Source organism: Gymnodraco acuticeps, unplaced genomic scaffold, assembly GCF_902827175.1.
Source record: "Gymnodraco acuticeps unplaced genomic scaffold, fGymAcu1.1, whole genome shotgun sequence".
Lineage (NCBI taxonomy): Eukaryota > Metazoa > Chordata > Actinopteri > Perciformes > Bathydraconidae > Gymnodraco > Gymnodraco acuticeps.
Window position 1 is genome coordinate 2,332,666 of NW_022990135.1, and position 22,456 is coordinate 2,355,121.

General features: G+C 43.0%; 1 protein-coding gene across 1 annotated transcript in view; it reads right to left on the bottom strand.

Moving 5' to 3' along the window:
- Positions 1–22,456, bottom strand: part of nlgn4xa (neuroligin 4 X-linked a) — a 56,170-nt gene that overhangs the window by 29,457 nt on the left and 4,257 nt on the right. The window contains 2 exon segments of the mRNA XM_034216888.1: positions 4,102–4,254; positions 18,413–19,136. Of these exon segments, the coding sequence (XP_034072779.1) occupies positions 4,102–4,254; positions 18,413–18,863 (604 nt within the window). The 5' untranslated portion in view covers positions 18,864–19,136.

The window sequence follows — 22,456 nt, forward strand, 5'->3', positions numbered from 1 at the left end:
GGATTCTAAACAAAAAATTACAATAATTAAATATTAAACACAGGATAAATAAGCATTGAGGCTCCTACATTAACCATGTCCCGACTCCAGCTCCGTACATACTTAACACACAGATGTGAGAATGACCTCATCTCTCTGCAGTCATATTGAACCATTTCTGTAGTCAATGTGAGACATGCTGTCACATGCAGGCGGAGGAGAGGCTCATTGTGATTGGACAGGGCAGTGGCACACATGTCCAAAGCACACACAGAGCACCATTTGTCGTGTTGTTTTGCCAAAGCGACAGATGACTCCCCTCTCCCTCCTCCCCCCATCCTCACTCATCTCGTGTGGCTGCATGTTTTGCAGGTTTATGAGCTGCAGCTGCGAACTTCTGCCTTTCTGTGTCATGTCAGAAGGCATCACCTCAGAGTCTGACTCACCACGGAGCGGACGCGATCGTCGTGAGGCCGCTTTGGCGACGGCACATTTCCCCTCCTGCTCTCCACGTCACTCCACCGCCAGGGGGGAGGAATTTAGGAGTGGTAATGACCCCCTCCCAGCCATGACTGTCCTTGCAGAGACGCAGGAGTCATGAAGAAGAAGGAAGAGGAGGCAGCTGGGAAATGAGTGCCTGCCCTCGGGCGACGACAGAGGCCACTAACAGACTAGAATAGAATGATGCAGAATGAAATAAAGGAAACATAAAAGGGCAACAACAACACGGATAATGAAGGGCAGGGGGGATGAGGTTAAGGTTAAGACACATGTACTGTTTACACACACGCACATGTCCATGGATCATTGATGTGTTCACAGAAAGAAGGACTGTGGATGTGTCACTATCCAAACTCTTAGAAAGCCAGATGGGTTGCAGAGATTTGTTTTGTTTTGGGTTGCAACAAATAGAGGGCAACACCATTATCAGGCACCCATCGTGGGGGGGGGTTAGACGGAGGGAAAATAGAGAGTACCATCTGACAGATCGCGGGGCAGCATAATGGAGCTCACCGTCACTCTGGCTCATGTGACAGCTTCCTGGAGCCAGATGGCACTCAGTATAATCCGAGGCCTCATCCTGGTTCCTCTAATGCTGGAACCGAAATCTGTGCGCACTGATGCCCTGCCGCATGGTGGAGGCTGCAACCAGTGGGCCGGTCTGCTCAAAGAGGGGGATCCTATTGGCCCTGTCGATTTCCACGCCACTGCCTCGGTGTCTTACGTCGTCCTTGAAAGGTCATGCTAATGTTTGCGCCCTGGGATTTGCGCGCTCCGATACACACTGGCAGGGAGGCACCTCTGGTGATGGATCTGTGTGCACGGACAATATTTTCTTAGTTGTGGAGAGAAAAGCAAACACCGTGAGAGAGCACCTTGGCCAGCAGCAGCCTCCTCGTGTCCTAGAAGGAAGGATCAGCATGGTTTCAAAATCCAGCTGAAGGTGCTGCAGATCATTGAAATACAAAGAAAACTAGACGTTCCACATTGAGATGAAGTTACTCTCACTGTGTGGACAGTGGTGCCTTTGAAAGTGAGCTGAGGGAAAGAGTGGAAGTGATACAGCCACTGACAGCTGTCCGACAGGGTGTCTGAGGGTACTGTCTGAGGGTGATGAGTGTCTGATGACTTCTCTCACTCCGCTCACACTCCTCTTCTATGTATCTGCCTGCAGACACACAATCTGGGAGCTGCAAGCCTGCAGAGCTCACAAGATGTCTGCTTCACACTCTCAGACCTCAGCACCTTCCCAACAGACAAAGAACTCAGCAACAGATTGAACATATGAGCTCATTGTGAAAAATAGGGACATACAACCTGAGAGGCTCCACAATGCGAGCAGGTAATACATATTTAGTACACATTGTTTTGCTTTTATCCACTCGATAACAAAACAGAATCTAGGGACAGACTCTTAGTTGAAAGTAGTGCTTTATGCAGAATGGCACCAAAGGGAGCGACCAGCAGCAGTGAGTCCGGTTCAGTTTGCTCGGCGCTGTGTTGGCTCACAGGCTTAAGTGTTGTCACTTCTCCGCGCACAGATGGCTTCCCTCCAGTGACTGCGACAATTTATTACCAGCACACAGGGTGAATCTTCTGTATGTCAATTAGTGGAGACGGAACACTCTTTTTCTGTCACTTTGTTGGGTGGACGAACGCGATTTTACTTCCAAATCTGCAGCCTGACAAGATCGCCATTTTTTACGCTGTCACTCTGACGTTCTCTCCGTTCCTATCTGAGTCCTCATCTGCATTCTTCCTCTCCGTCCCTCTGTCTCCCGCTTCATCTCCTTTCTCCTCTCTGCGGTGCACACTTTTCCAGAACACCTTTCCCCCCCCGGCTCTCAGGCAACTAAATATAGCGCCTGGTGCAGACAGCCTGGCCTCATAACGAATGGTAAGCCGAGCAGAGTGCAGTAAAGGTAGCAGCAATAAGCATACGGATGTAGAGTAGCTTCACTTCAACAATGGACCACATCAGGATTGTGATCATATACATGTAGGCTGATAATGATGTGCTTTATAAGGGTTCATATCCTCAGAAGCAGCGCGGTTTTTAGATATTAACAACAGGCCTTTTCCATATTGTCTATGGAGTCGTGCTCCAGCAATATGGCAGCAGTGCTTAAATTGAGACAAATGGCAGCATGAGATGTTCCAGCCAATGGTCCAAAAATGGCATCTGTTTATGTTCATGTGGCAAATCTCTCTAGTGGCTGTGAGATTTATGACTGAGAATGGAGTCCGGTGACTTTGTTATAAAAGAACAGAGGGACAAACGGATGAGAGCTACTTCAAATCACACCCTCACAGTGCTATGTCTCCTGTTTCCTTCTGACAATCAATGCACTTTCTCTAACCATCACCTATCCTTTCTTAACTTCAAGCGTTTTGTATGATCACACACATTTTTTCAACATGATATAGTTTTGGTATTAGATCAGGAAATGCTTGTTTGAGTCATTCTAGATGTAACAATTTGGAGGTTGTAAAAGCTTAATGTTTGGTATCTATATTCAATTTATGATTAAATAATCTGGTCTAACATCTGTGCTGCAAGAGCCTGTTTACATTCCTAGGAGGCCTGTTGGCCTAGAGGATATTTGAGAAAGGTTTCCAAATCACACAAAACTATTCATTATACCAGAAGAGAAAAGTCAACAAGGCCCAAGCTCATGGCAAACTCCAGGATTGAGAAGGAGTTTTGATGTGTGATAGTGCTAACATTGACTGGAAATCCGTTTAAATGTTCTGCATTTTCAGAAACCAGAATAATCTATTTTGTGTATAGTCAATCATTTGTTATTCTTTTCAAAATAACACACTGTTATTTACTCACCAATAACACACAATTATCCTTGCTTTTATTTATTGGTTTAATTCCATAATCTCTGGCTTTTTTGGCGTCCGTCAGGAACTGAATTTCAAAATAAAAATAACCGGAAACAGACGTAGGCCTATAAGGGACATTTCGAGCATCATTGCGATTGTCAACATTTCTGAGTTTAGGATGGCCGAAGACACTACACTACCCATACTAAAGTATCCCTGTGTGAGCCAGAAAGCACTTTCATCTTACAGAGGGAGCTAAATAAGAGGCACAGCGCTGTGCCGCAGATACCGGCTCCATCGCTACAGATCCATTTTGCCAGCGTGGAATTTGCGAGGCTGTTTGATGCTGCACAATGATTAAAGTAATTGGAAAGTCTAAAAGTGTAAGTCTAAACCTAATTTGCATGTGATTAGTTTATGCTTTCGGAGTCATTTGAGGCTACATTTGAATACAAGCATTTGAAATAAAGCGAAGAATGTAGAAAAATACAAATGATCTCGCAAAAGGCCAGGAGCAGCTGATTGGCACCGCGAGAAAGAAAACCCATATATAGCTGGAGGCAGAAAACCCAACCACCCACATGCTTTATGAGAATGATACAAGCTATCAAAGATACAAAATGTAGTGGAAAACAGATTAAGAAGGGTTCTCCCTGCATGTACGCCAATTGAAAACCACACACACACACAAACAGTGGGAGCCAATTAGTCATTGAATCAATAAGTCGCTTTCTGACTCAATCGGCCTCCTCCGAACTCATTAAAGCTCCTCCCCCTTGGTGGACTCACCCAGGACTCCCAGCCGGTAGTTGATGGTGATGACGATGACGTTCCCGTAGCTGGCCAGGATGCTGCCGTCAATCATGTTGCCGGTCCCCTCCATGTAGGAGCCCCCGTGGATGTAAACCATGACAGGCTTCAAGCCGTTCTCATCGTGGATATCTGCAAAGACGAGGAGAAAATGAAGACATATAGGTATCTTTTGTGCTGTGGATGAATAAACGCACAGTAAAGCAGTAAAATAGCCTACAATGAAATACATCAACAACAATGACATATCCGCTGATAAACACAATACATGTCAAACAGGATCCCTAAATACTTTTGTGTGGGAGATTTTTCGTTGTATTTTATATAGACTTAGTCAGCACATCAGCAACAGGCACTGCACTAGTCAATAACTGAAGCGATGGGCTGGACTACTGTGTATAAGTCTGGCTGATTTATTGGGGATTTTGTCTCTCCAATGTTTTGCAACACAGCCATGCATTGAAGCAAAAACATCCACAATGGGGAAGTGAACAAAGACGCGATGCACAGATCTTCCACTGCTCCCGGGCTACAGTGTTTTAAACGAAGCACAGGAGGCATATAGTTGCATAGGAAACATTGACGACGTTAATAATTGATGATGCTATCAAAACACAGCCTCAGTGTCTACACAACGATGAAAATAGCTTGACCTTTCTTCATTTCACAGGGATCATATTTAAGAGGGATATATGGTGTTGGAGATATACTTGGCAGATTGATAAGACTTTCTAAGGCTGCTCTCTACTTATTCCTCCCCTCCTGCCTGCTCCATTTGTTCTCGTTGTAATTTGTAGGGAACGCTGCAATTAGGCCAGGTGAATACCTTGTTGATGATGCTCTCCAGTTGTGATTAGGCCCGGGTGATTAGTACATGTGTAGGTGGTGATTATGCATTAAGAGTGGGTCCTTTGCATGACAGAAGATTGAAGGAGAAGATATAAATCCTGGGGTTGACAATAAATCAGCATCAGGAACTCATTTCAGCATCAATTGACATTTATTTTAAGAAAATCCAAAGTCTCCCTGCTGCTGTCCTCACATGGCCCAGAGTCTCTCATGCACTACAGTTAGCTTGGGCTGCCTGGGAGCATCAGCTGAGAGAAGCCATTATCCCGGCCCTGCCCATCAGGCTGTTGGACGTCCCCTAAATGTCATCCTTGATGAGGGCATCTGCTGAGGAAATGTCCACCTGAGAGGGGAGCCGGCCAGCCAGAGCGATATATACAGACAGTTAACTGTCCAGTCTTGTGTTGTAGTGGGATATTTCCATGTGATAGTACGTCTTATAAAATGTGTTGTATCTAATGTTTAAAGTAGACAGTGCGTGTAAACCAGGTTGAAACATTGAAATGGACCTCTAGAAAATCAGGATGGTGAAATTAAATCACACGTTGACAACATTTGAAAACATGCCCTTTTGCAATTATTCCCTCCCAATTTCATGTAGGGTTAGGCGATTGGATAACCCTAACCAATGAGCTTGGGGAATGATCGACAATCTCTAACCCTGCCAGTATTTGACTGGATTTGTCATTATGGTAAACATTAGAACAGGAAGTAGCTTAACCATGCTCAAATAAAGCAAAAAGGGCCCAGAATATATATGAATAACTGCTGTGTAGATGTACAGAATTGAGTGAGCAGTTATAGTGCAGGTAATCCCATCTCTCCTTAATGGCTCTTACTCTTCCTTTATCAGTACCGGCTTTTATTTCTTCATGCTGCAAAACCATTCATCACAGCCAGCCAGAGGGAAGAAGTCATAAGGTAAAACAGAAAGATTTGACAACCATCTCATGTTTTTCTGATCTGCATGGGTATATGGGTCTTCCTGTTACTAAAACTCAATAGATTTCCGATGGTCATTTCTATGAGTTGTGCTCCACGTAGGCCAGGTGCACTGCAGGATGTTGTTTAAGTATCATTGCTGCTTTCATACTGTACATGCAGAGGGGCTGGCAGAGAGCAACGGGACCAGGGAGGCGAAGGGCGGGAGGAGTGTATCATTGTCCTCCTCCGCAAAAGAAAACAGTGAGGCAAGGAGTGGAAAACAACCCACAGTGACAGGTTATTAATCTCCGCTGTTCTCTGAGTGGGTTGCTAATCCTTCAACCAAGCAGGAGGGGGGTGGCGGGTGTAAGGATGGAAGAGCTGGGGTCTGCGTCCTGGACTGACCCGGACACTTTGACGCTGGTTAAACACCGGCCAGCTGATTACAGAGGCCGGACGCCCAGCTGGTTCTTGTTTGTCATTCAGCTCAACATTACCCTGTTGGAGCAGAGTGGGCGGGCGGGAACAACCTTGAAGAGGCACATAAAACAAGCGCTCCGCCATTAAGTTGTCATAGTCTCTGATACGCATCTGATGGTCGCCGCAGGCCTCTGTGGGCGCAGACACAACTATTGCGCCGACTCTCCATCAAGCAAACAGGCAAATAGACTGTTACTACCCGTCTCTTTGGGAGGGGGGGGGGCACTTTGATAAAACGGAGAGATGGCCTGCAGATTTAGAGCCGCGTGTTGTCGCTGGGGAAGGAGAGGCTGGCCTTGGGGCACTGTGTCCAGATCCTGTCAGTGTGGAGTGCACTTAGAACTACAGAAACCAAACTGCTTTAAGTAACCCCCCCCCCTCTCGCTATCCGAGGGTCTACGGGGCTGTGACTGTGCAGCGAGTCGGCCCGGGACATTCATCACTGCCACCCGGGCCGGGGGGATAAAATATTCCTCCACTGGTTGCACACATTACTCATCTTTATATGGGCAGGGGGGAAGGTGTTTGCGGCGGAGCTTGTTCCAGGGGGTCTATCTGCATTTTCCATCACTTCCCACTGTAAGCCAGACGAATACAAATGGCAGTTAACAGGGGCGATGTAAAATGTGTCCCCTGTCGCCTCACCCACTGTCACCGCCATCAGCTCTGTATGTCCCCGCCTGCCCTCCACACATCCGCCTCTCTGCAGTTCTGCTGAAACGCTGACTACTCTCCACGGTCACAAAATGGCAAAAACAAACCTGTGGCCATAGATTAAATAATACACAACCTCCAGTATTGGACGTATAGTCACGTTCCCAAAGTGTGTACACAAGCACAAATATGACACACACCCTGGCATTGATATTTTTCTGAGACAAACAATGGTATACATCATGCATGGGAAAAATAATAACTCCTGTATAAGAGTTAATTAGTTTAATAAGGATTTCCTGTGATTCCCTTAGCACTACTTGTTCCAGGGAAATAATTGGTTAAATATAATAGAGGTTGGATTTCATATAGGAGACAAAATTATTGAGACAAAAGCTCGAGTGTGAGGTGGTCTGCAGTGCTGCGGTGTGTGGGGGGGCCACAGAGGATCCTTAGCAGTAATTAATTGCCACTGCAGATGTTCAAACAGTGAGGGAGCATCGATCCTGCGTGCTCTCCTGGAACAATGTTAAGCCAAAGTAGTGCCTGAACATGCTCTTTGTTCAGACTTCTCTCTTTTTGGCAGAAACTGCTTCTTTTATTTCTATTACACACAACCTGTGCTCAACACATCTGCCTGAAATTAAATATTGGTTTTCCTTGCTATCCCAACGGGCATATTGGCTTTTTCCGCACCAGCTGTGGGCAGATGGTGCGCTTTTATTCATTTTTAACAACACATCACCGTCTCTTAAATATCTGGCCCTTCTAATTTCAGGTGCTATGCTTCATCTGCTGGTGCAAATCAAATATATAATGGTGTTTCCAAACCAGTGTAATTCCCTCAGAGGAAATTGTGGCTTTTAAATATCCTGCATGCACAAGATGTTTTCAAACTGGACAGAAACTGCAAGACTTCCAACATAGTGGACCGTTTATGAGCTTAAAGTGGACCTATCATGCTATATTTGAAAAATATATTGTAGGGCCAAACCTATACAAAACATGTCTGTGAAGTTTTTCTTTCAAAATACCAAACAGATCACCCATTGTAGCCATCCCTCATACTGCTCAAACCCCTCTTTTGAAGCCCTGTTAGGGAAACGCAGATTTTGGGTCCTTAGCTTGAAAAAAAAAGAAAGAAGAGGAGGCGGAGCTAATGCCTGATCAGAATTCTACCGGAGATACAGTTAAATTCAGTTGTGATAAAACGCCATCCTGTTATAAACCACGTCAAGGATTATGTCTGAAATAGTATGGAGCTCAAATGCTTTTTCTCTTGCGGGTTTATCACAAGGTGAGTTCCTTTTTTATTTCCTGCTTTTTAAACACATGTGCTCTTCAGTACAGGTTAGCTCTGAGTGTTAGCGAGGCTTGCTAATGTAAACAAAGACGAGATTACGTCCAAAACACGTCAGGCATTGTTTCTGATAGCAACTTTCTGTGGGTCCGCCAACGTCAGTTCGGATGGACACGTCAGTTCGGATGGAAAGCTGTATCCGCTCGTTGTACACCCGTTTTTAAAATATTTGGGTATGGAGAAAAAGAGAGAGGGTTTTATTTTCTGACGCTAAGTGAGTTCACCGACGCACCGGGGACACATATTGATGTATAAAGCCCCTGTCACACTGTCCCGAAATTGACACCCGATGGACACATGAATATGGAATTGTGAATTTCGCACGAAGATGGCCCCGAACCACACACGAAGGCAACATTTACATTACATTTAAGACATACAACTGCAATGAAAGTACCAAAAACAATTATGTTACAGTACTATGATACTGTACTGATATCTTCAGACGTTGTTCTTTACTTTATCCGTCGTTATATGTAGAAAATATTACGTTTTCTCCGTAATGTTGTTTCCATAACAACAACAACAACAACTTCCTGTCAACTGTCCTTCAAAATAATATATTATATCCTTTTTAGTTTCACAGAACACAAATTGGGTTATTTACATAATATGTTTACATGATTTTGTTGTGCAATAAAACAACCCGATGGACACACGATAAAGGAAATGTTCAAATTCGGCTGTGATCGTAGCAACATTGGGCCATTCGTGAGGGCATCTTAAGCTATCGTATGACCGCCGGTGGAGTTTCTCAGGCTCCGGCAGCAACTTCGTGAGCGGTGGCAAAATCTTTGGCATGCCAAAAAATTGCCGAAGGACCTTGCGAAGGTTCATTTTCGTGTTGAATTCGTGTGTCAATTTTGCCCTTCGTAAGGCCGTCGTGAGGGCATCTTGTTATCATCGGTGCCATCGGGCATTCGCCCCGATCAGAGTGAGGGTGAATGCACCGATGATAACACGAAGATGACACGATTTGACAAGATGCCCTCACGAGTGCCTTACGAAGTTGCCGCTCACGAAGTTGCTGCCGGAGCCTGAGAAACTCCACCGGCGGTCATACGATGGCTTAAGATGCCCTCACGAATGGCCCGATGTTGCTACGATCACAGCCGAATTTGAACATTTCCTTTATCGTGTGTCCATCGGGTGTCAATTTCGGGACAGTGTGACAGGGGCTTTAAAGATATCACAAAGTGCATTTTGCATGATAGGTCCCCTTTAAATCAAGATATCTTTGTAGTCGTAATACAGCACAAATTCTTGCTGAGCCTCTTAAAAATTATACTTGTGACTGTGAGCTGTTTATAAAATATTATTGTTTCAGTAGGAACCAAAGGGTTAAGGGACAAGAGTTAGAAAGTATTTTCTAAAGATTCAATTTGATGGAATAACACCAGACTGATCCTCTATTAGCAACAATTGTCTCGATGGAACCGGCCAACAAACCACCAAGGGCCAGATTTATAAAGTGCACTGCGCCTTTCATTCAATTTGTGTTCACATTTGCATGTAATTAGCACCTGATCCACAGCAGCGGGGGATACATGTGAGATCACTAAGCACAGAAATATTAAAGTGGTGCTGCAGAGTCATAAAGCAACAAAGGGGGCTGAGTAACACTGAGGTAAAATCAGCCAAACACACATCAAATCATAAGTTATACTTCACAAAACAACAACTTTAGATCTCCCTTTGGTTGCTTCTCCCTTTGGTCGCTTTTCTTCAGCGTATTATTAAAAAAACATTATATTCAACAAATAAAAGCTGTTTATTTTTCCCAATGCTATTTGCACTTGCTCTTCAGAGGAAGATCATTTCCTTATTTTCTTAAATTGTTTGCTTACTCTCTTGTATTGTCTTCCAAAGGCAATTTATCTGTTTAACCATTACTTTTGTATGTATTTATATGCCCCTGTAAATAGTCTTAATGTTGCTGCATGTATTAAATCGCCTTAAAATTTGCATGAACATTAATGTATTCAACAAATCGTAATCCAACTGCATTTACCTTGTATCACTGTATCTGTCACTTTTTCCCTCATCTTTGCTTCAAGCATGAAGATAAATTAAATATGAGCCCCCATCGAATCACTCAGAAAGCCAAAAATAAATCCCATTTCCCCCCTCAATATTTTGATGTAGATGTCGAACCAGTGTGCACATGATAATCATAAACAACCAGTGTGTTGGATATTAATAGAAGCTCGTTTCCTCAGCCTCGTTTTCCAGATCAGCAACATTATCCATTCATATTTCATTCCAATGCTATAAAACCTGCGTTAATGCCGGTTGATCCCAGTGAATATATCAAATGAGCGATCCAGTCTATGTGTCCTTTGCAGGTCATTAACATGCACAAAAACGTATATTACAGGAAAGGGAACCCCCAAAGGGCATAGTAGGGTCCCTTTAAAAGCTCTACACTCAGCCCACAGAGCTAGCTGGCTAACTGTAGGAGAACACTCGCTGAGGATCAAACATCTATGGCCAGAGCAACATCCGTGAAAACTGAACAACTGCCCATGTTACTCCGAAATGTCACCGCTTGCATGTCTCTCCTCTCCCCGCAAGACAAAACGGTGGCCTTTAACTGAAACGTCTCCAGTGTCTTTTCCACCTGCAGTCATCTGCCAGTCCCCACAGATCAGCCAGCAGGGAGTGCTTTATCATGCAGAGGAGCGAGGTGTTAATAGCAGAAAGGAAAAAAAGACGTGACTTTTTTCCTTTCGATGGACAAAATCCCACTGTCAAAACAACATGGGTTAGTGCTCATGCTTCACAAAGCAACGCAAGAAAAAAGGAAATGTCGAATGACTTTTAAAAGTTTATAAAAATATCATGCATAGCTGAAACGAGATTGTAATTGGGCCCTCTTCCTGTTTGAGGGGCCCTCTCACCTCCAAAAAGGAAAGAGGTTAGTTTAAAAAATGAGTGGTGCACTTTAAAAGCACTTCAGGGTGAGTTAAAGTGAGGTCTGCAGGTGCATTTACAAAGAAAGAGAAGAGAAGCTTTTTTGGACAAAAAAAACACCAAAAAGTTCAATTCAAAATGTACTCACATGTTGATAATCACACCAAGTGGACTTTTATTTGAAGAAGAACAACAACAGAAAAGCATGTTGCTAACCCTAATCCAGCACTAATCCGAGATTTCTCACAGTGTAGTGTTTATGTCTTCAAATGTCATGTTGCGTTACCAACGGTGAACTCAAAGAAAATGGAACGGTTGCGTAGTACGGGCAAAACCATCTTCACCTTGGGAGCTACAATGGAGGCTTGTTATTCCACCTGCTGCTTCACTGTGATGAGATGAAGCGGACATGATATAAATGAGGCTTTCTGCTACAACAACACAAAAAGATGGCGCTCATTAGCCATGCCGCCCAACAGTCCTTGAGCTGTACTGGATGTAGCATGGTCGCCCCCACCACCTCCATGTGTGCTGCAGCAGTCACTGATCAACAAATGGTGGCGAATGGGTCCCGACAGGCGCATGATGTGGCAGAGTGGTGTGTTTGCACAATATAGCTGCTCACTGAGGGCAAGCTGCACAAACAAGGGTTAGTGCCATGTCGGGGTAACTAGGCCGAGCGTGAACATGCACATCTGCTCAGGCTGCACACACACACACACACACACACACACTCACACACACACACACACACACACACACACACACACACACACACACACCACACACACACACACACACACACACACACACACACACACACACACACACACACACACACACCACACACACACACACACACCGTGGCTCCTGGTAAATGGTCGTCTACCAATGAGAGGGTCAGTGGGTTCGAGCCAGTACATTCCATTTAAAACATTTATTAAAAGCCACTCACAATAACTGTATTCAACCGTGAATACACACACTCAAAAGCAAGGTGAATTAGCTATCAATAACCAAACCATGGAATGGAAATGTTAGTGCATTGGCTTCTAATGAGCCCAAACTAGCAGAAATGTTACAAACTAGAATAAATCATTATGGAATATTTCATTAAAAACATTTTTTTTTAAAGGATGTGGATTAAAATACACTTTTAAAAGTTTTATTTTTATGTTAACTATTCAAATGTAAAAAATAAATCTGGTAAAAAGGTTATTTATCAAGCTTTTTACATTTTTAAATGGTATGTACCACAATAAATGAAATACCTAGAGTAGCATACAGTAATAAATGTGCATGGTATTTATTATATTTATTTACATTTTAAATGTACCATACATGTGTTGTGCAGTTATGCAAGTTGTGGAATGAATATTATTGTTATATCACTGCAGTTTGCAAAAATATCCAAAAATAATAGCTTTCTTCTGCAAGTGATTAGCATTTTAATATCTGTAAAACCTTGAGAAATCCCAGAAAGATTAGGCTTTTCCTCACATTACTGCAGGCAGAGTGTGAGTCCTGCTCAGACTCGGGCTGCGGGCTCGCACACATAAAGTGGAAGTGCTGACTTTACACCCTGCGAATTACATAATCACTTGATGTGTTTGGCATCAAGATGCAAGTAAATAAAACCGAGCTGCAGTGGAAAATGTAGTCCTGGAAGCCGTTTCCCCGCTGTCTGTTTACCTCGGCTTACCTCGTTGTATATCTTGCCCTGTAAAGTGCTGCAAAGAGTATTTGTAATTTAACAGCTCGCTTCCGACGCGGCACAGGAAGCTGAAAAATGAATTTTGGTCCTTGGAATAAATCACGGCTGCTGCTGCAACATTAACTGTTGGAAGTGAAGGGAAATGCGGCTTTAAACACGGCGCTGGTTTTACATTAGAGCCAGAGTGTTTGAGCAGTAAAACACAGCTAATGTGGGAGCGGCTGACAATTAAAAACTACTCCAGGATTTGGTATTGTTCCCTTCCCCTCCCCCCCCCCCCCCTCAATAAAATAAATCACACCACACACACACACAAACACCACACCACACACACCACACACACACACACACACACACACACACCACACACACACCACACACACCATGTATACATCACTTCAGGGGACATTACATTGATTTACATGCATTTCCTGGAGACTTATCCTAACATTAACCATAACCAACACATGCCTAACTCTAACCCTTAACCTAACCCTTAACCTACTGTAACCCTAACCAAGTCTTCACCCTAAAATTAATGATTCCCCTCATGACCTCCATTTTGTCCCCATAAGCGAGGCGAGTCCCTATACGTGACTGTGTAAACAGATTTAGGTCCCCACAAGTATAGTAATGCTAGGCCACACACACACACACACACACACACACACACACACACACACACACACACACACACACCACACACACACACACACACACACACACACACACACACAACACACACACACACACACACACACCACACACACACACACACACACACACACACACACACCACACACCACACACACACACACACAGGGTTGGAAAAGGTTATTTTAAATGTATTTTGGTCAGTGTAACTAATTACCTGTTAACACAATGTTTCACAACACAAAAGTAATGTAATCTGGTTACTTTTGTAACACCTCAATATCAAATGCAATGCAAATAAATAGCAGAAAAAAATATGAGATCTTTTTTGTAAGTGTATTATGTAAAGCAACAACATGTATGCACATGTATATTATTATAAAATGTATTGTAACATTGTAATACTTCTAAAGGTACCAGTAATCTGATAACGTCTAGGGCACACACACTGAGGAAACTCATCAGGAAATGTAAAAGGCTGGGACAGCACACTCCTCGCTGGTGGATTTCTCCTTTCAGCTTCAAATCAGATGACAAAGAATAGGCATCGCTTAATCTGTCATCCCACTTGAGGTGCAGTAAAAACTATAAATCCCTCCCTGATCCTCGGCTGCCAGGATATTTTGACATTACACCGGATTTCTGAAAAGGCCAACTCTGGGGATATAAAGATGATGGACAGCACGGGGAGCTCTAACTGGGATAGATGTGTCGCTCCCACTGAGCTCACATTGCACACACACTTATTAGAGGCCATATCTTCCACGCCCCTCACACATTTGCTTATAAATAACGGGAAATAATGTACATTATCTGTATCTACAAAGTGCTCTTTGGTCGCGTCACATTCTGTGTTATATATCTGAACTTTGGGTGATTTATACACACAGTCTGGAGCCAGGGCCGTATCCAGGATTTCCTAAATACCGAGGTCCAAACATGCTAGGGGGGTTCGGGGGATACCCCCCGAGATTTTTGGGATTTTCATGATCTAGTTAGGTGCTTTTTAAGTCCTATGGGGGGTCCCAAATTGGATAATATATCGATTTCAAACCATGTCAGTGGGCTGACAATGTCAGCATCAATTATTTTTGAAAGTGTAATACATAAGAATCAGCTGATTGTTACTATTAATGATCTGGACATGCAGAAGAGGCTAAAATGATCACAAAACATTGTCAACATTCATTTTCCATGTCTCTCTCCTTTCCATAACCTGCAGCCTTTCTCCCATCTTCTTTACTCTCTCTGTCCTCTACTCTTTCTCTTTGTTCAACCTCTCCCTCGTTGTTCACTTTTTGCTCCTCTTCACTTGTCGCTCCTGCCAGTGAATTAAAAGCAATTCAGCAATTTAGTTCATTTCACTCGTTTGTTTGCATTCTTTTTTTAATTTAAATCTGTTTTGTTTGATTCTCAAAAGAGAACAAAGATGTAAGCAAATTGTGTTTTATACAATTGTATGTTATTATGACATCATAACTGCAATAGATGTATGTTTTAAAATTATACCTATTGTAAATGAAGAGTATTGTTATAGATACATAGATAGATAAATAGATAGATAAATAAATAGATGGTCTTATTAAGCCTACATTATTTTGTGTGACTCCAGTTCCTCCCTGATTTCCATCACTTTCTCTCCCTCTCTCTCTCTATTTCTCTCTGCCTGTCCTGTCTCTCTCTTACCAAATCTGAGCTTCGACTGACGTAGTCTTTTCATTATATCTGAGTCAGTGTAAAAAGAAAATACAATGTTATATCTTCAATGTTTTACTCAAATTGAAATGAAAGAAAAGCATTACAACGTTTGTTGAAAGGTAATCCTTCTGACATTGGATGAATGTAATTAACTGTAGCTCTCTAGCTAGTTTATTCACGCAATGTAAACCAAAGTATAGCCTATATCTGCAATATAAGTTAGTGTGCATGTTGTCGGACGTCCACTGACTAACAGAGCGTTCACACAGGATCTGCTGCTCATATGATGTCCTGATGAACAGAAACACAAGCAGCCCGCTGGACTCAGATCTCTAGATACCTCATCACTCCTCTGCTGCTCCGGTACAAGTCCGGTCTGCGGTGGTTTGTTGATACATGTCGTCTTCTTCTGTTTGCTTTAATCGAGGCTACGTAGTTATGCAGCGCCCCCATGGTCAGTAAATGGAAGTACTACAAAGAACCCCGTTTAGTGCAATTATTTCACAAGTTTTGTCACACAGCTCGGAAAATATTACCGAGGTCCGGACCTTGGTGACCTCAATGGTAGATACGGCCATGTCTGGAGCCACTGAGGTGTGCTTCCCTGCATGTCCACCTCAACCCCCCCACACACTTGCCTCCCATTGCTTTCAAGAAGCCATTAAACATCGCTCAGAGACACGCTGCTGTCTGGACTAATGTAGTGTTTCACAATCCCGCTCTGATGAAAACCTTTCAAAACCCTGTTGGGTAAATGGATGAAGTTATAGTGCAGTATATTTGGGAAATTGAAGCATTTTTGGACAAAGGCAATAAATCAGACAGGGGCGTATTTTAGATGTGACGTGCAGACCTTCTCCCTTATGGCAGGTCCAATCAAAACCTGGTACAATATACTGGCAGACATCTGCAAACAACAAAGGAAGTCAGGTGACATCACATCCAGGGGCTTCAAACTAGGGAATAGTGACCTATCCATATGGTGAAGACACCTAGACGCTAGGATGCATCAACCTCATTGTGAAACAAGTCGAATCTGAACCACATTGTCCACAAACAATAAGTTCCGGATCTTCAAAGACATCTAGGCACTCAAAAAAAAGAGTGCCTTCAGGACAGGAAACAGGAAGGGACTCAACAAATTCAGAGAGCGCTTAGTAGCAAGACATCTAGGAAATAGGGAGACAGAATACAGCAGAACAACTAAGGGAGTGTGGAGTATCACTGTACTCTACCTCCAGTTAACGGAGACCCTAAAGAGACTCTGCAATATTGACCGATCCCAAGAAATTATTTTATTGAAATGCCAATGACACCCTGTTCTCTTGAGGACAGACATGCTACTTTGACCCTTTTTCACAATAAACCAAGTAACCACTCTTATATTGGACAAATCCCAGTTTGGACAATTGGGACAAACCCAAAGCAAAAAAGCAAAGCAAGTAAATGGCAGGAAGCACCCCTGAACGCACCATGAAGTAAAAATAAGGCTGATTTATGACAGTACAGACCCTATTTACTTATTTATAGTTTCAACTACATTGGTCACTGTAGAAGATAAATCAAAACAAGTACAATTTGTAATGTACATAAAGGAGTGCTGTTTACTGATTAATGCTCTGGCTCGAGTACAATGGCTTATTTTTTGGAGGAACTGAATCATTGGAGAAAAGCCACTATGTGCACCGACACAGGATTGTGACATTATCCCTCGCCTACACTTTTTAATCTACCCCGTACTCCAGAGCTCAGACTAAATTTAGCACGGAGCTGTCAAAGATCTCAGACACACGCCTTAATGTGTCCCACTGTCCTCACACTGTCCTAAAACAGCCCGACACTTCCCCCCCAGGTGATGTTCAACATTGTGCTTTTCATATGACACACAAAGTCTTGTTCATGCAACCGCTGCAGGACGTAGGTGGGTAAAGTGCTCCCCACACCCACTCCAAGTCACAAGTACTCTCTGGAACAGGTGAGTGCAGAAAACAAGCCATTACGGAGGAGCCTTCAGCTGATAGCAATACAGGAGCAGGCTGTGCTTCTTTTTAGTGCTAACCTCCTTCGCTCTTGTTTAACAGCACTCTCATCAGTGATAGTACGAAGCAGACCCTGTGTGTCCTCTCCGTCTGACAGCCCAGTGATTACCCCACAGGCAAAATCAGGGATTTATCTGAAGGGCTCCCATGTAATTAGTGCACAGGGAAACAAGTTTGATTTCAGCATTATGTTAATCTCAAGGGGTTATGACTAGGGTTGTCACATTTCTCCAAAAACATGATTCTGATGACTTTTCATTTAAAGGGCACGGTCTGACTCAGCTTAAACCTTTTGTGTTTTTAGCACTGGCCATAATGAGACAGTGGAGTGTTGATTCCTGAATATCAGAAAACAATTTACACGCCCTGAAATATTATCTCTTCAAGAAAAGGGTCTTATTGTATCATTCAATTGGGTCAAATCGGCTGCACAATCTTTCAAAATTTGACACATATTATCTTCAAAGAACAACTTGTAATTCTCAAAACAGAAGATGGTGCAATTGCTAATCAAGCATTCTCAGCAACACCACTGTGAATAGTTTCAAATATTTAACTACCAATCAGTGATAAGAGGTTGTAGCAGAAGGGCCGGAACAACTGGCAGACTGAGGGGCAAAACTATCAACCCCCCTGGTTCTTGTCAGCGCCCATCTGCTATGGAAAACACAGCAGCAACATAGCATTGAATCTCCATATATTTTGCCCCAGGAGCCAGACAAGGTTTATATGGAACAATCCTGCTCCATGCTTACTAAGAACTACTCAACACTCAAAAAAGTTGCCCGGACCTTCTTTGACCCAAACTGCAGAAAATGTGCAAGTGTCAGATAAAACATAAGTAACAAGTAGCGTACAATTTCCTGTGGCTGGAAAATGACTTTTGGTAAAGTACAGCCTCGAAGTTCAAGGGAGCCCGGCAAGAGCAAGTATAGAACAAAATAGGAAGCCACGCAAAGACATACATGAAGAGGTAACAGATATAAGAAGACTCCGTTGGCTTACCGTCTTCCGTGGGGACGTAGATGTTCATGTAGAGGCAGTCCTCGCTCTGATCCTGCACGTAGGTCACCACTGTATCCAAGTTGGCGGTGAACCACACTGGGAGCATATCATTGAGCAAAAAGCGGTCCTCCAAGAACTGAGGACAAACCGGAGCAAACTGAGTAGCATTCCTGATGCCCGGCCAGGACATTGGCGGCTCGGGCGGCTGGAACCTCCGCTCCCCCGTCGGGGCCAGCGCGTACGGGATCCCCAAATACTGTTCCACTGGTCCCAGGATCTCATTGGGTAATGTAACCTTCACTCCCCGCAATTTCCCGTAATTTGTAGTGACCACGGGGGGCTGCTGGGCCTGAGCGGCGGCCCCACAGATGGACACCAGCCCCACCCATAGCAGGAAGTTGGCCCTGGCCGTGGAGCAACACATCCATGAAGGGCCTCCTGGCGGTGACATGCTCCTGCGGTGCTGAGCCGGAGCCTGGCAGGTCGTGGTTAAGGTCCACCGGAGGGTCCTCGTGCCCCCCCTTCCCCTCCACCGAGATGAACTCCTGATGCTCCTCAGGCTGCGAGCTGAGCAAAGGAGCCGCAGCCAATCAAAGCAGCTTCAGAGCTCCCCATCCTGAGAGCCTGCATGGAGACGGGCGGCTGCTGAACGACTCACCTGTCCGGGTCAGGAGAGGGCCTACGACGCTCTGTGGTAACCTTGGCTCCAGCTTGATGGGATATCCTGAAAAACACACAAAGAAAAGATAAAACCTACTGTATATTTTTTATCATGGTTGTCTATTTTTTATTTCCTGTTAATGTCATGACCAGCCACATAGCTTCTATATTCTCTGTTAACTCTTAGTCTTGTTAAAAGTTTTTTTTAAATTATTTTGTCTTGTGAGTTAAATGCCATAAAAGTTATCTTAATTCTCAAAATTCACTTATAAACTGACAATTCATTTGGTGGGTTTTAGAGAAATGTATTAATAAGTGGAGGCCTGCTGAGGTCTAGATGGGTTGACATAATTTGATGACTGTTATTTATTTTTCTCTCTGTGAGGGAGTTTTGGAAAGCCCCCAGAATTAGAAATCCCCTCTGTGGCCTTGGGCCGTCTCATGGTCTAATGGTGAAAACTAGATGGCAACTCATCCATTAAATCAATTTCCTGAATGAGCTCTGGACTCATTGGGCGCCCCAGGTCTGGAGACATCCTTCAAATATATATATTTTTAAATTTGAAGTGGTTTGGTTGAAGAAAGTCTCACACCTGACTGCTCCAATCAAAAGATGCTGGTTAATTAACCTTTCAGTCAAATAACACAGGATGCCACTCAAAGTCAAATCAATTATTGAATATCATGCTGACCAGCACTGACTCCTTTCTGATATCAAATATATATATGAAAAAGCAGCATGAATAAATGAGCGCAATTCTGCTAATAGAGCCAAAGTGCATGCCAATCTTTGCAAAGCAAAATGAACAGTTCTCCAGCTTGGATTAGTAATAGAGAACAGAGGATTTAAGTGGTTACTGACTACAGCTGCAGGGATCTGTCATGTAGGCCTGCCTGCCTGCGAACACATTAGCTCGAACAGGAGAATGGCTGTACAGACACCACTGAGAATCCACATTAACACAGGTGGCAGCATGAGATGGAGCCGGCAGAGATTATCACCGAATGAAGCAGAAAAAGGTTTATTATGTGTCAGGGTGTATTGGAAAGACGCCATCACAGACGGGCACTGATCATCCTGTGCAGGTTAAATTAAGTTGATATACACATGATAATAACCCAGAAGGGATATGAACATCTTGTGTTGTATCGCCCCTAAAAGCTTCATTCCCTGTGTGAATGTCTTTCACTTCCCAACACCATTTCAACGTTTGGACATGCGCAGTAGAATCTGCTTTCCAGATAAATCTCTGTCTGTTAACAATAATAAACAAAAACCTCAGAATAGCCCAAAAACATCAATACATACAAATGTAGGCCTACACAAAAACGGGATAATTATAAATAATAATGAATACATTAATTGAAATGAAATTCAAAGATTATACTAACTGTCTTGCCAACAATAATGTTGAATTGAATCACCCCTCAGGTTACCTACAATGTTTTTGTTAATTGGTTTAACCAAGCCTTTAAAACTAAATAGTTTTGTTTCTCTACCCTAAGGCAGAGTCAGCAGCTGTGTTGCCATGGTAACAATCAATGACACCTGCTGTCAAGTGGCACCGTATTCTTTCAATACTAACAAGCCCTTAAAAATATTTTTGGAGGAAACTAGTCTCTTAAATGTCTGCTACTGTTGATTTCATGTCTCATTTCTGAATATCCCCTGAAAGTCTTGAGAGGCCGGCTGCACTGTAAATTATACGGAAAGCAGCACAGGGCCACTCTGGGTTATCGCTCTATACACATGGATGACATCTTATTCACCTTAACAACCATAATAGCATTTTCGATATTTGGCTTTCGCACATATGTTTGACTACCGATGACTCAACTTTCACTGAGACGCAGAGGCTTTCACTGTTGGGGCAGGTCATCATACAGAAATCCATACTTTAGCTGATGTTTGCCGGGCTGGATTTACACTCACACAAAGACCGACACACATTTTTCTAAATGTGTAGACTGATAGAATGTTGGTTTTACTTTTAGGACTAACAGTAAGACCATATTGGATTGTTTGCAATGGCCTAATCATGACTAACTTGATAATGTGTTATAAGTGTGAGGGACATTTCCAACATACAGATCATACATGTCCAGATGATTGGGCTGATGATTTGTAGAATCTGAATCAAACATTGTGTTAGTCCACCACACATTCCATGGACACGATATTTTTAGAGGTTATTCAGGGGGCCAAAGCTACAGTTAATGAACCCTTCTCCAATGGTCTATATTGACATATGGATAGATACAGATTAATTCAAAACATAACAATGCATTTTTTTTTTTTAACAATAGTGCTGGGGTCAACACTGGAGTCACATCTGTGGAGGACCTAGGACTGATCCCTGAGGTTCTCCACCAATGATTTACAGTCCATTGCAACTAGATTATGCACACAAATAATTCATTAGTTCAATGCAGCATGTAAGCACAGTCCTGTATATACTTAAGAAATAAAGGCCTTTTCTTTAATGCCTATAGCATTTCAGTTTACAATGTGCTTTAGTGGTGTACAGGGGACATTAAAAGAAACACAATCAATTGAATTAGCACAAAGTGATTGCATAGTGGACCTGGAGCCTGTAGAGCTCCTTGAGGGTCAGGGATGAGTTGCCCATTTTGACCAGTGTGTAATCCAGTATCACTTCCAGGAATATAATGGAGGAAACACTAAGAGTTAGACTCAATTTTTGATTCTAGAAATACCACTGACATGGGTTTGGAGCTGACAGCCAAATAATAGGATATAAAAAGAGACAGAATAATACATTGCTTGTTTTGGTCTTTTCATGGTATTTGTTTCCAGTAAGAAAATAGTAGAATGATACCATGTGTATCCTTCAGATGCACAAAAGACCCCTAGGTTTTCCTAAATTCAAAGGCATTCTATCATCAAACTAAAGGACACTCACAGTCCTACTTAGAGTTATTAAGGCCATGGGTTACTGAACACAGGAACCCAAGAATAGAACATAATTGATCTTCATTTTCACCCCTCAGCTTCTCCTCCATGCACCCATTACATTTCACACATTTGCATATTAATAAGGACAATCTTTCTTTAACTCTCTGAACTCATTGGTACCACAAGGGACAAAAATACACACAGTATGTGCTTATGTATTCATTAAACAACCCCATTTATGGCACCTGTTTTGAAATGAAACTATATTTTCAATTATCCACATATCACTGTATATACGTAGATATCCTAGCAACAGGAGACAAACTGCCTTGAAGACATAATTTTGTTGGTATTAGTACAACCACAGGCTGTTCATCCTTGGCTGTTTGCCTACAAGAGCAGTTATATAATGATGCAATTTGCAACTATATGAGGAATGTCAGGATATGTGTTTGCACATGGCATCA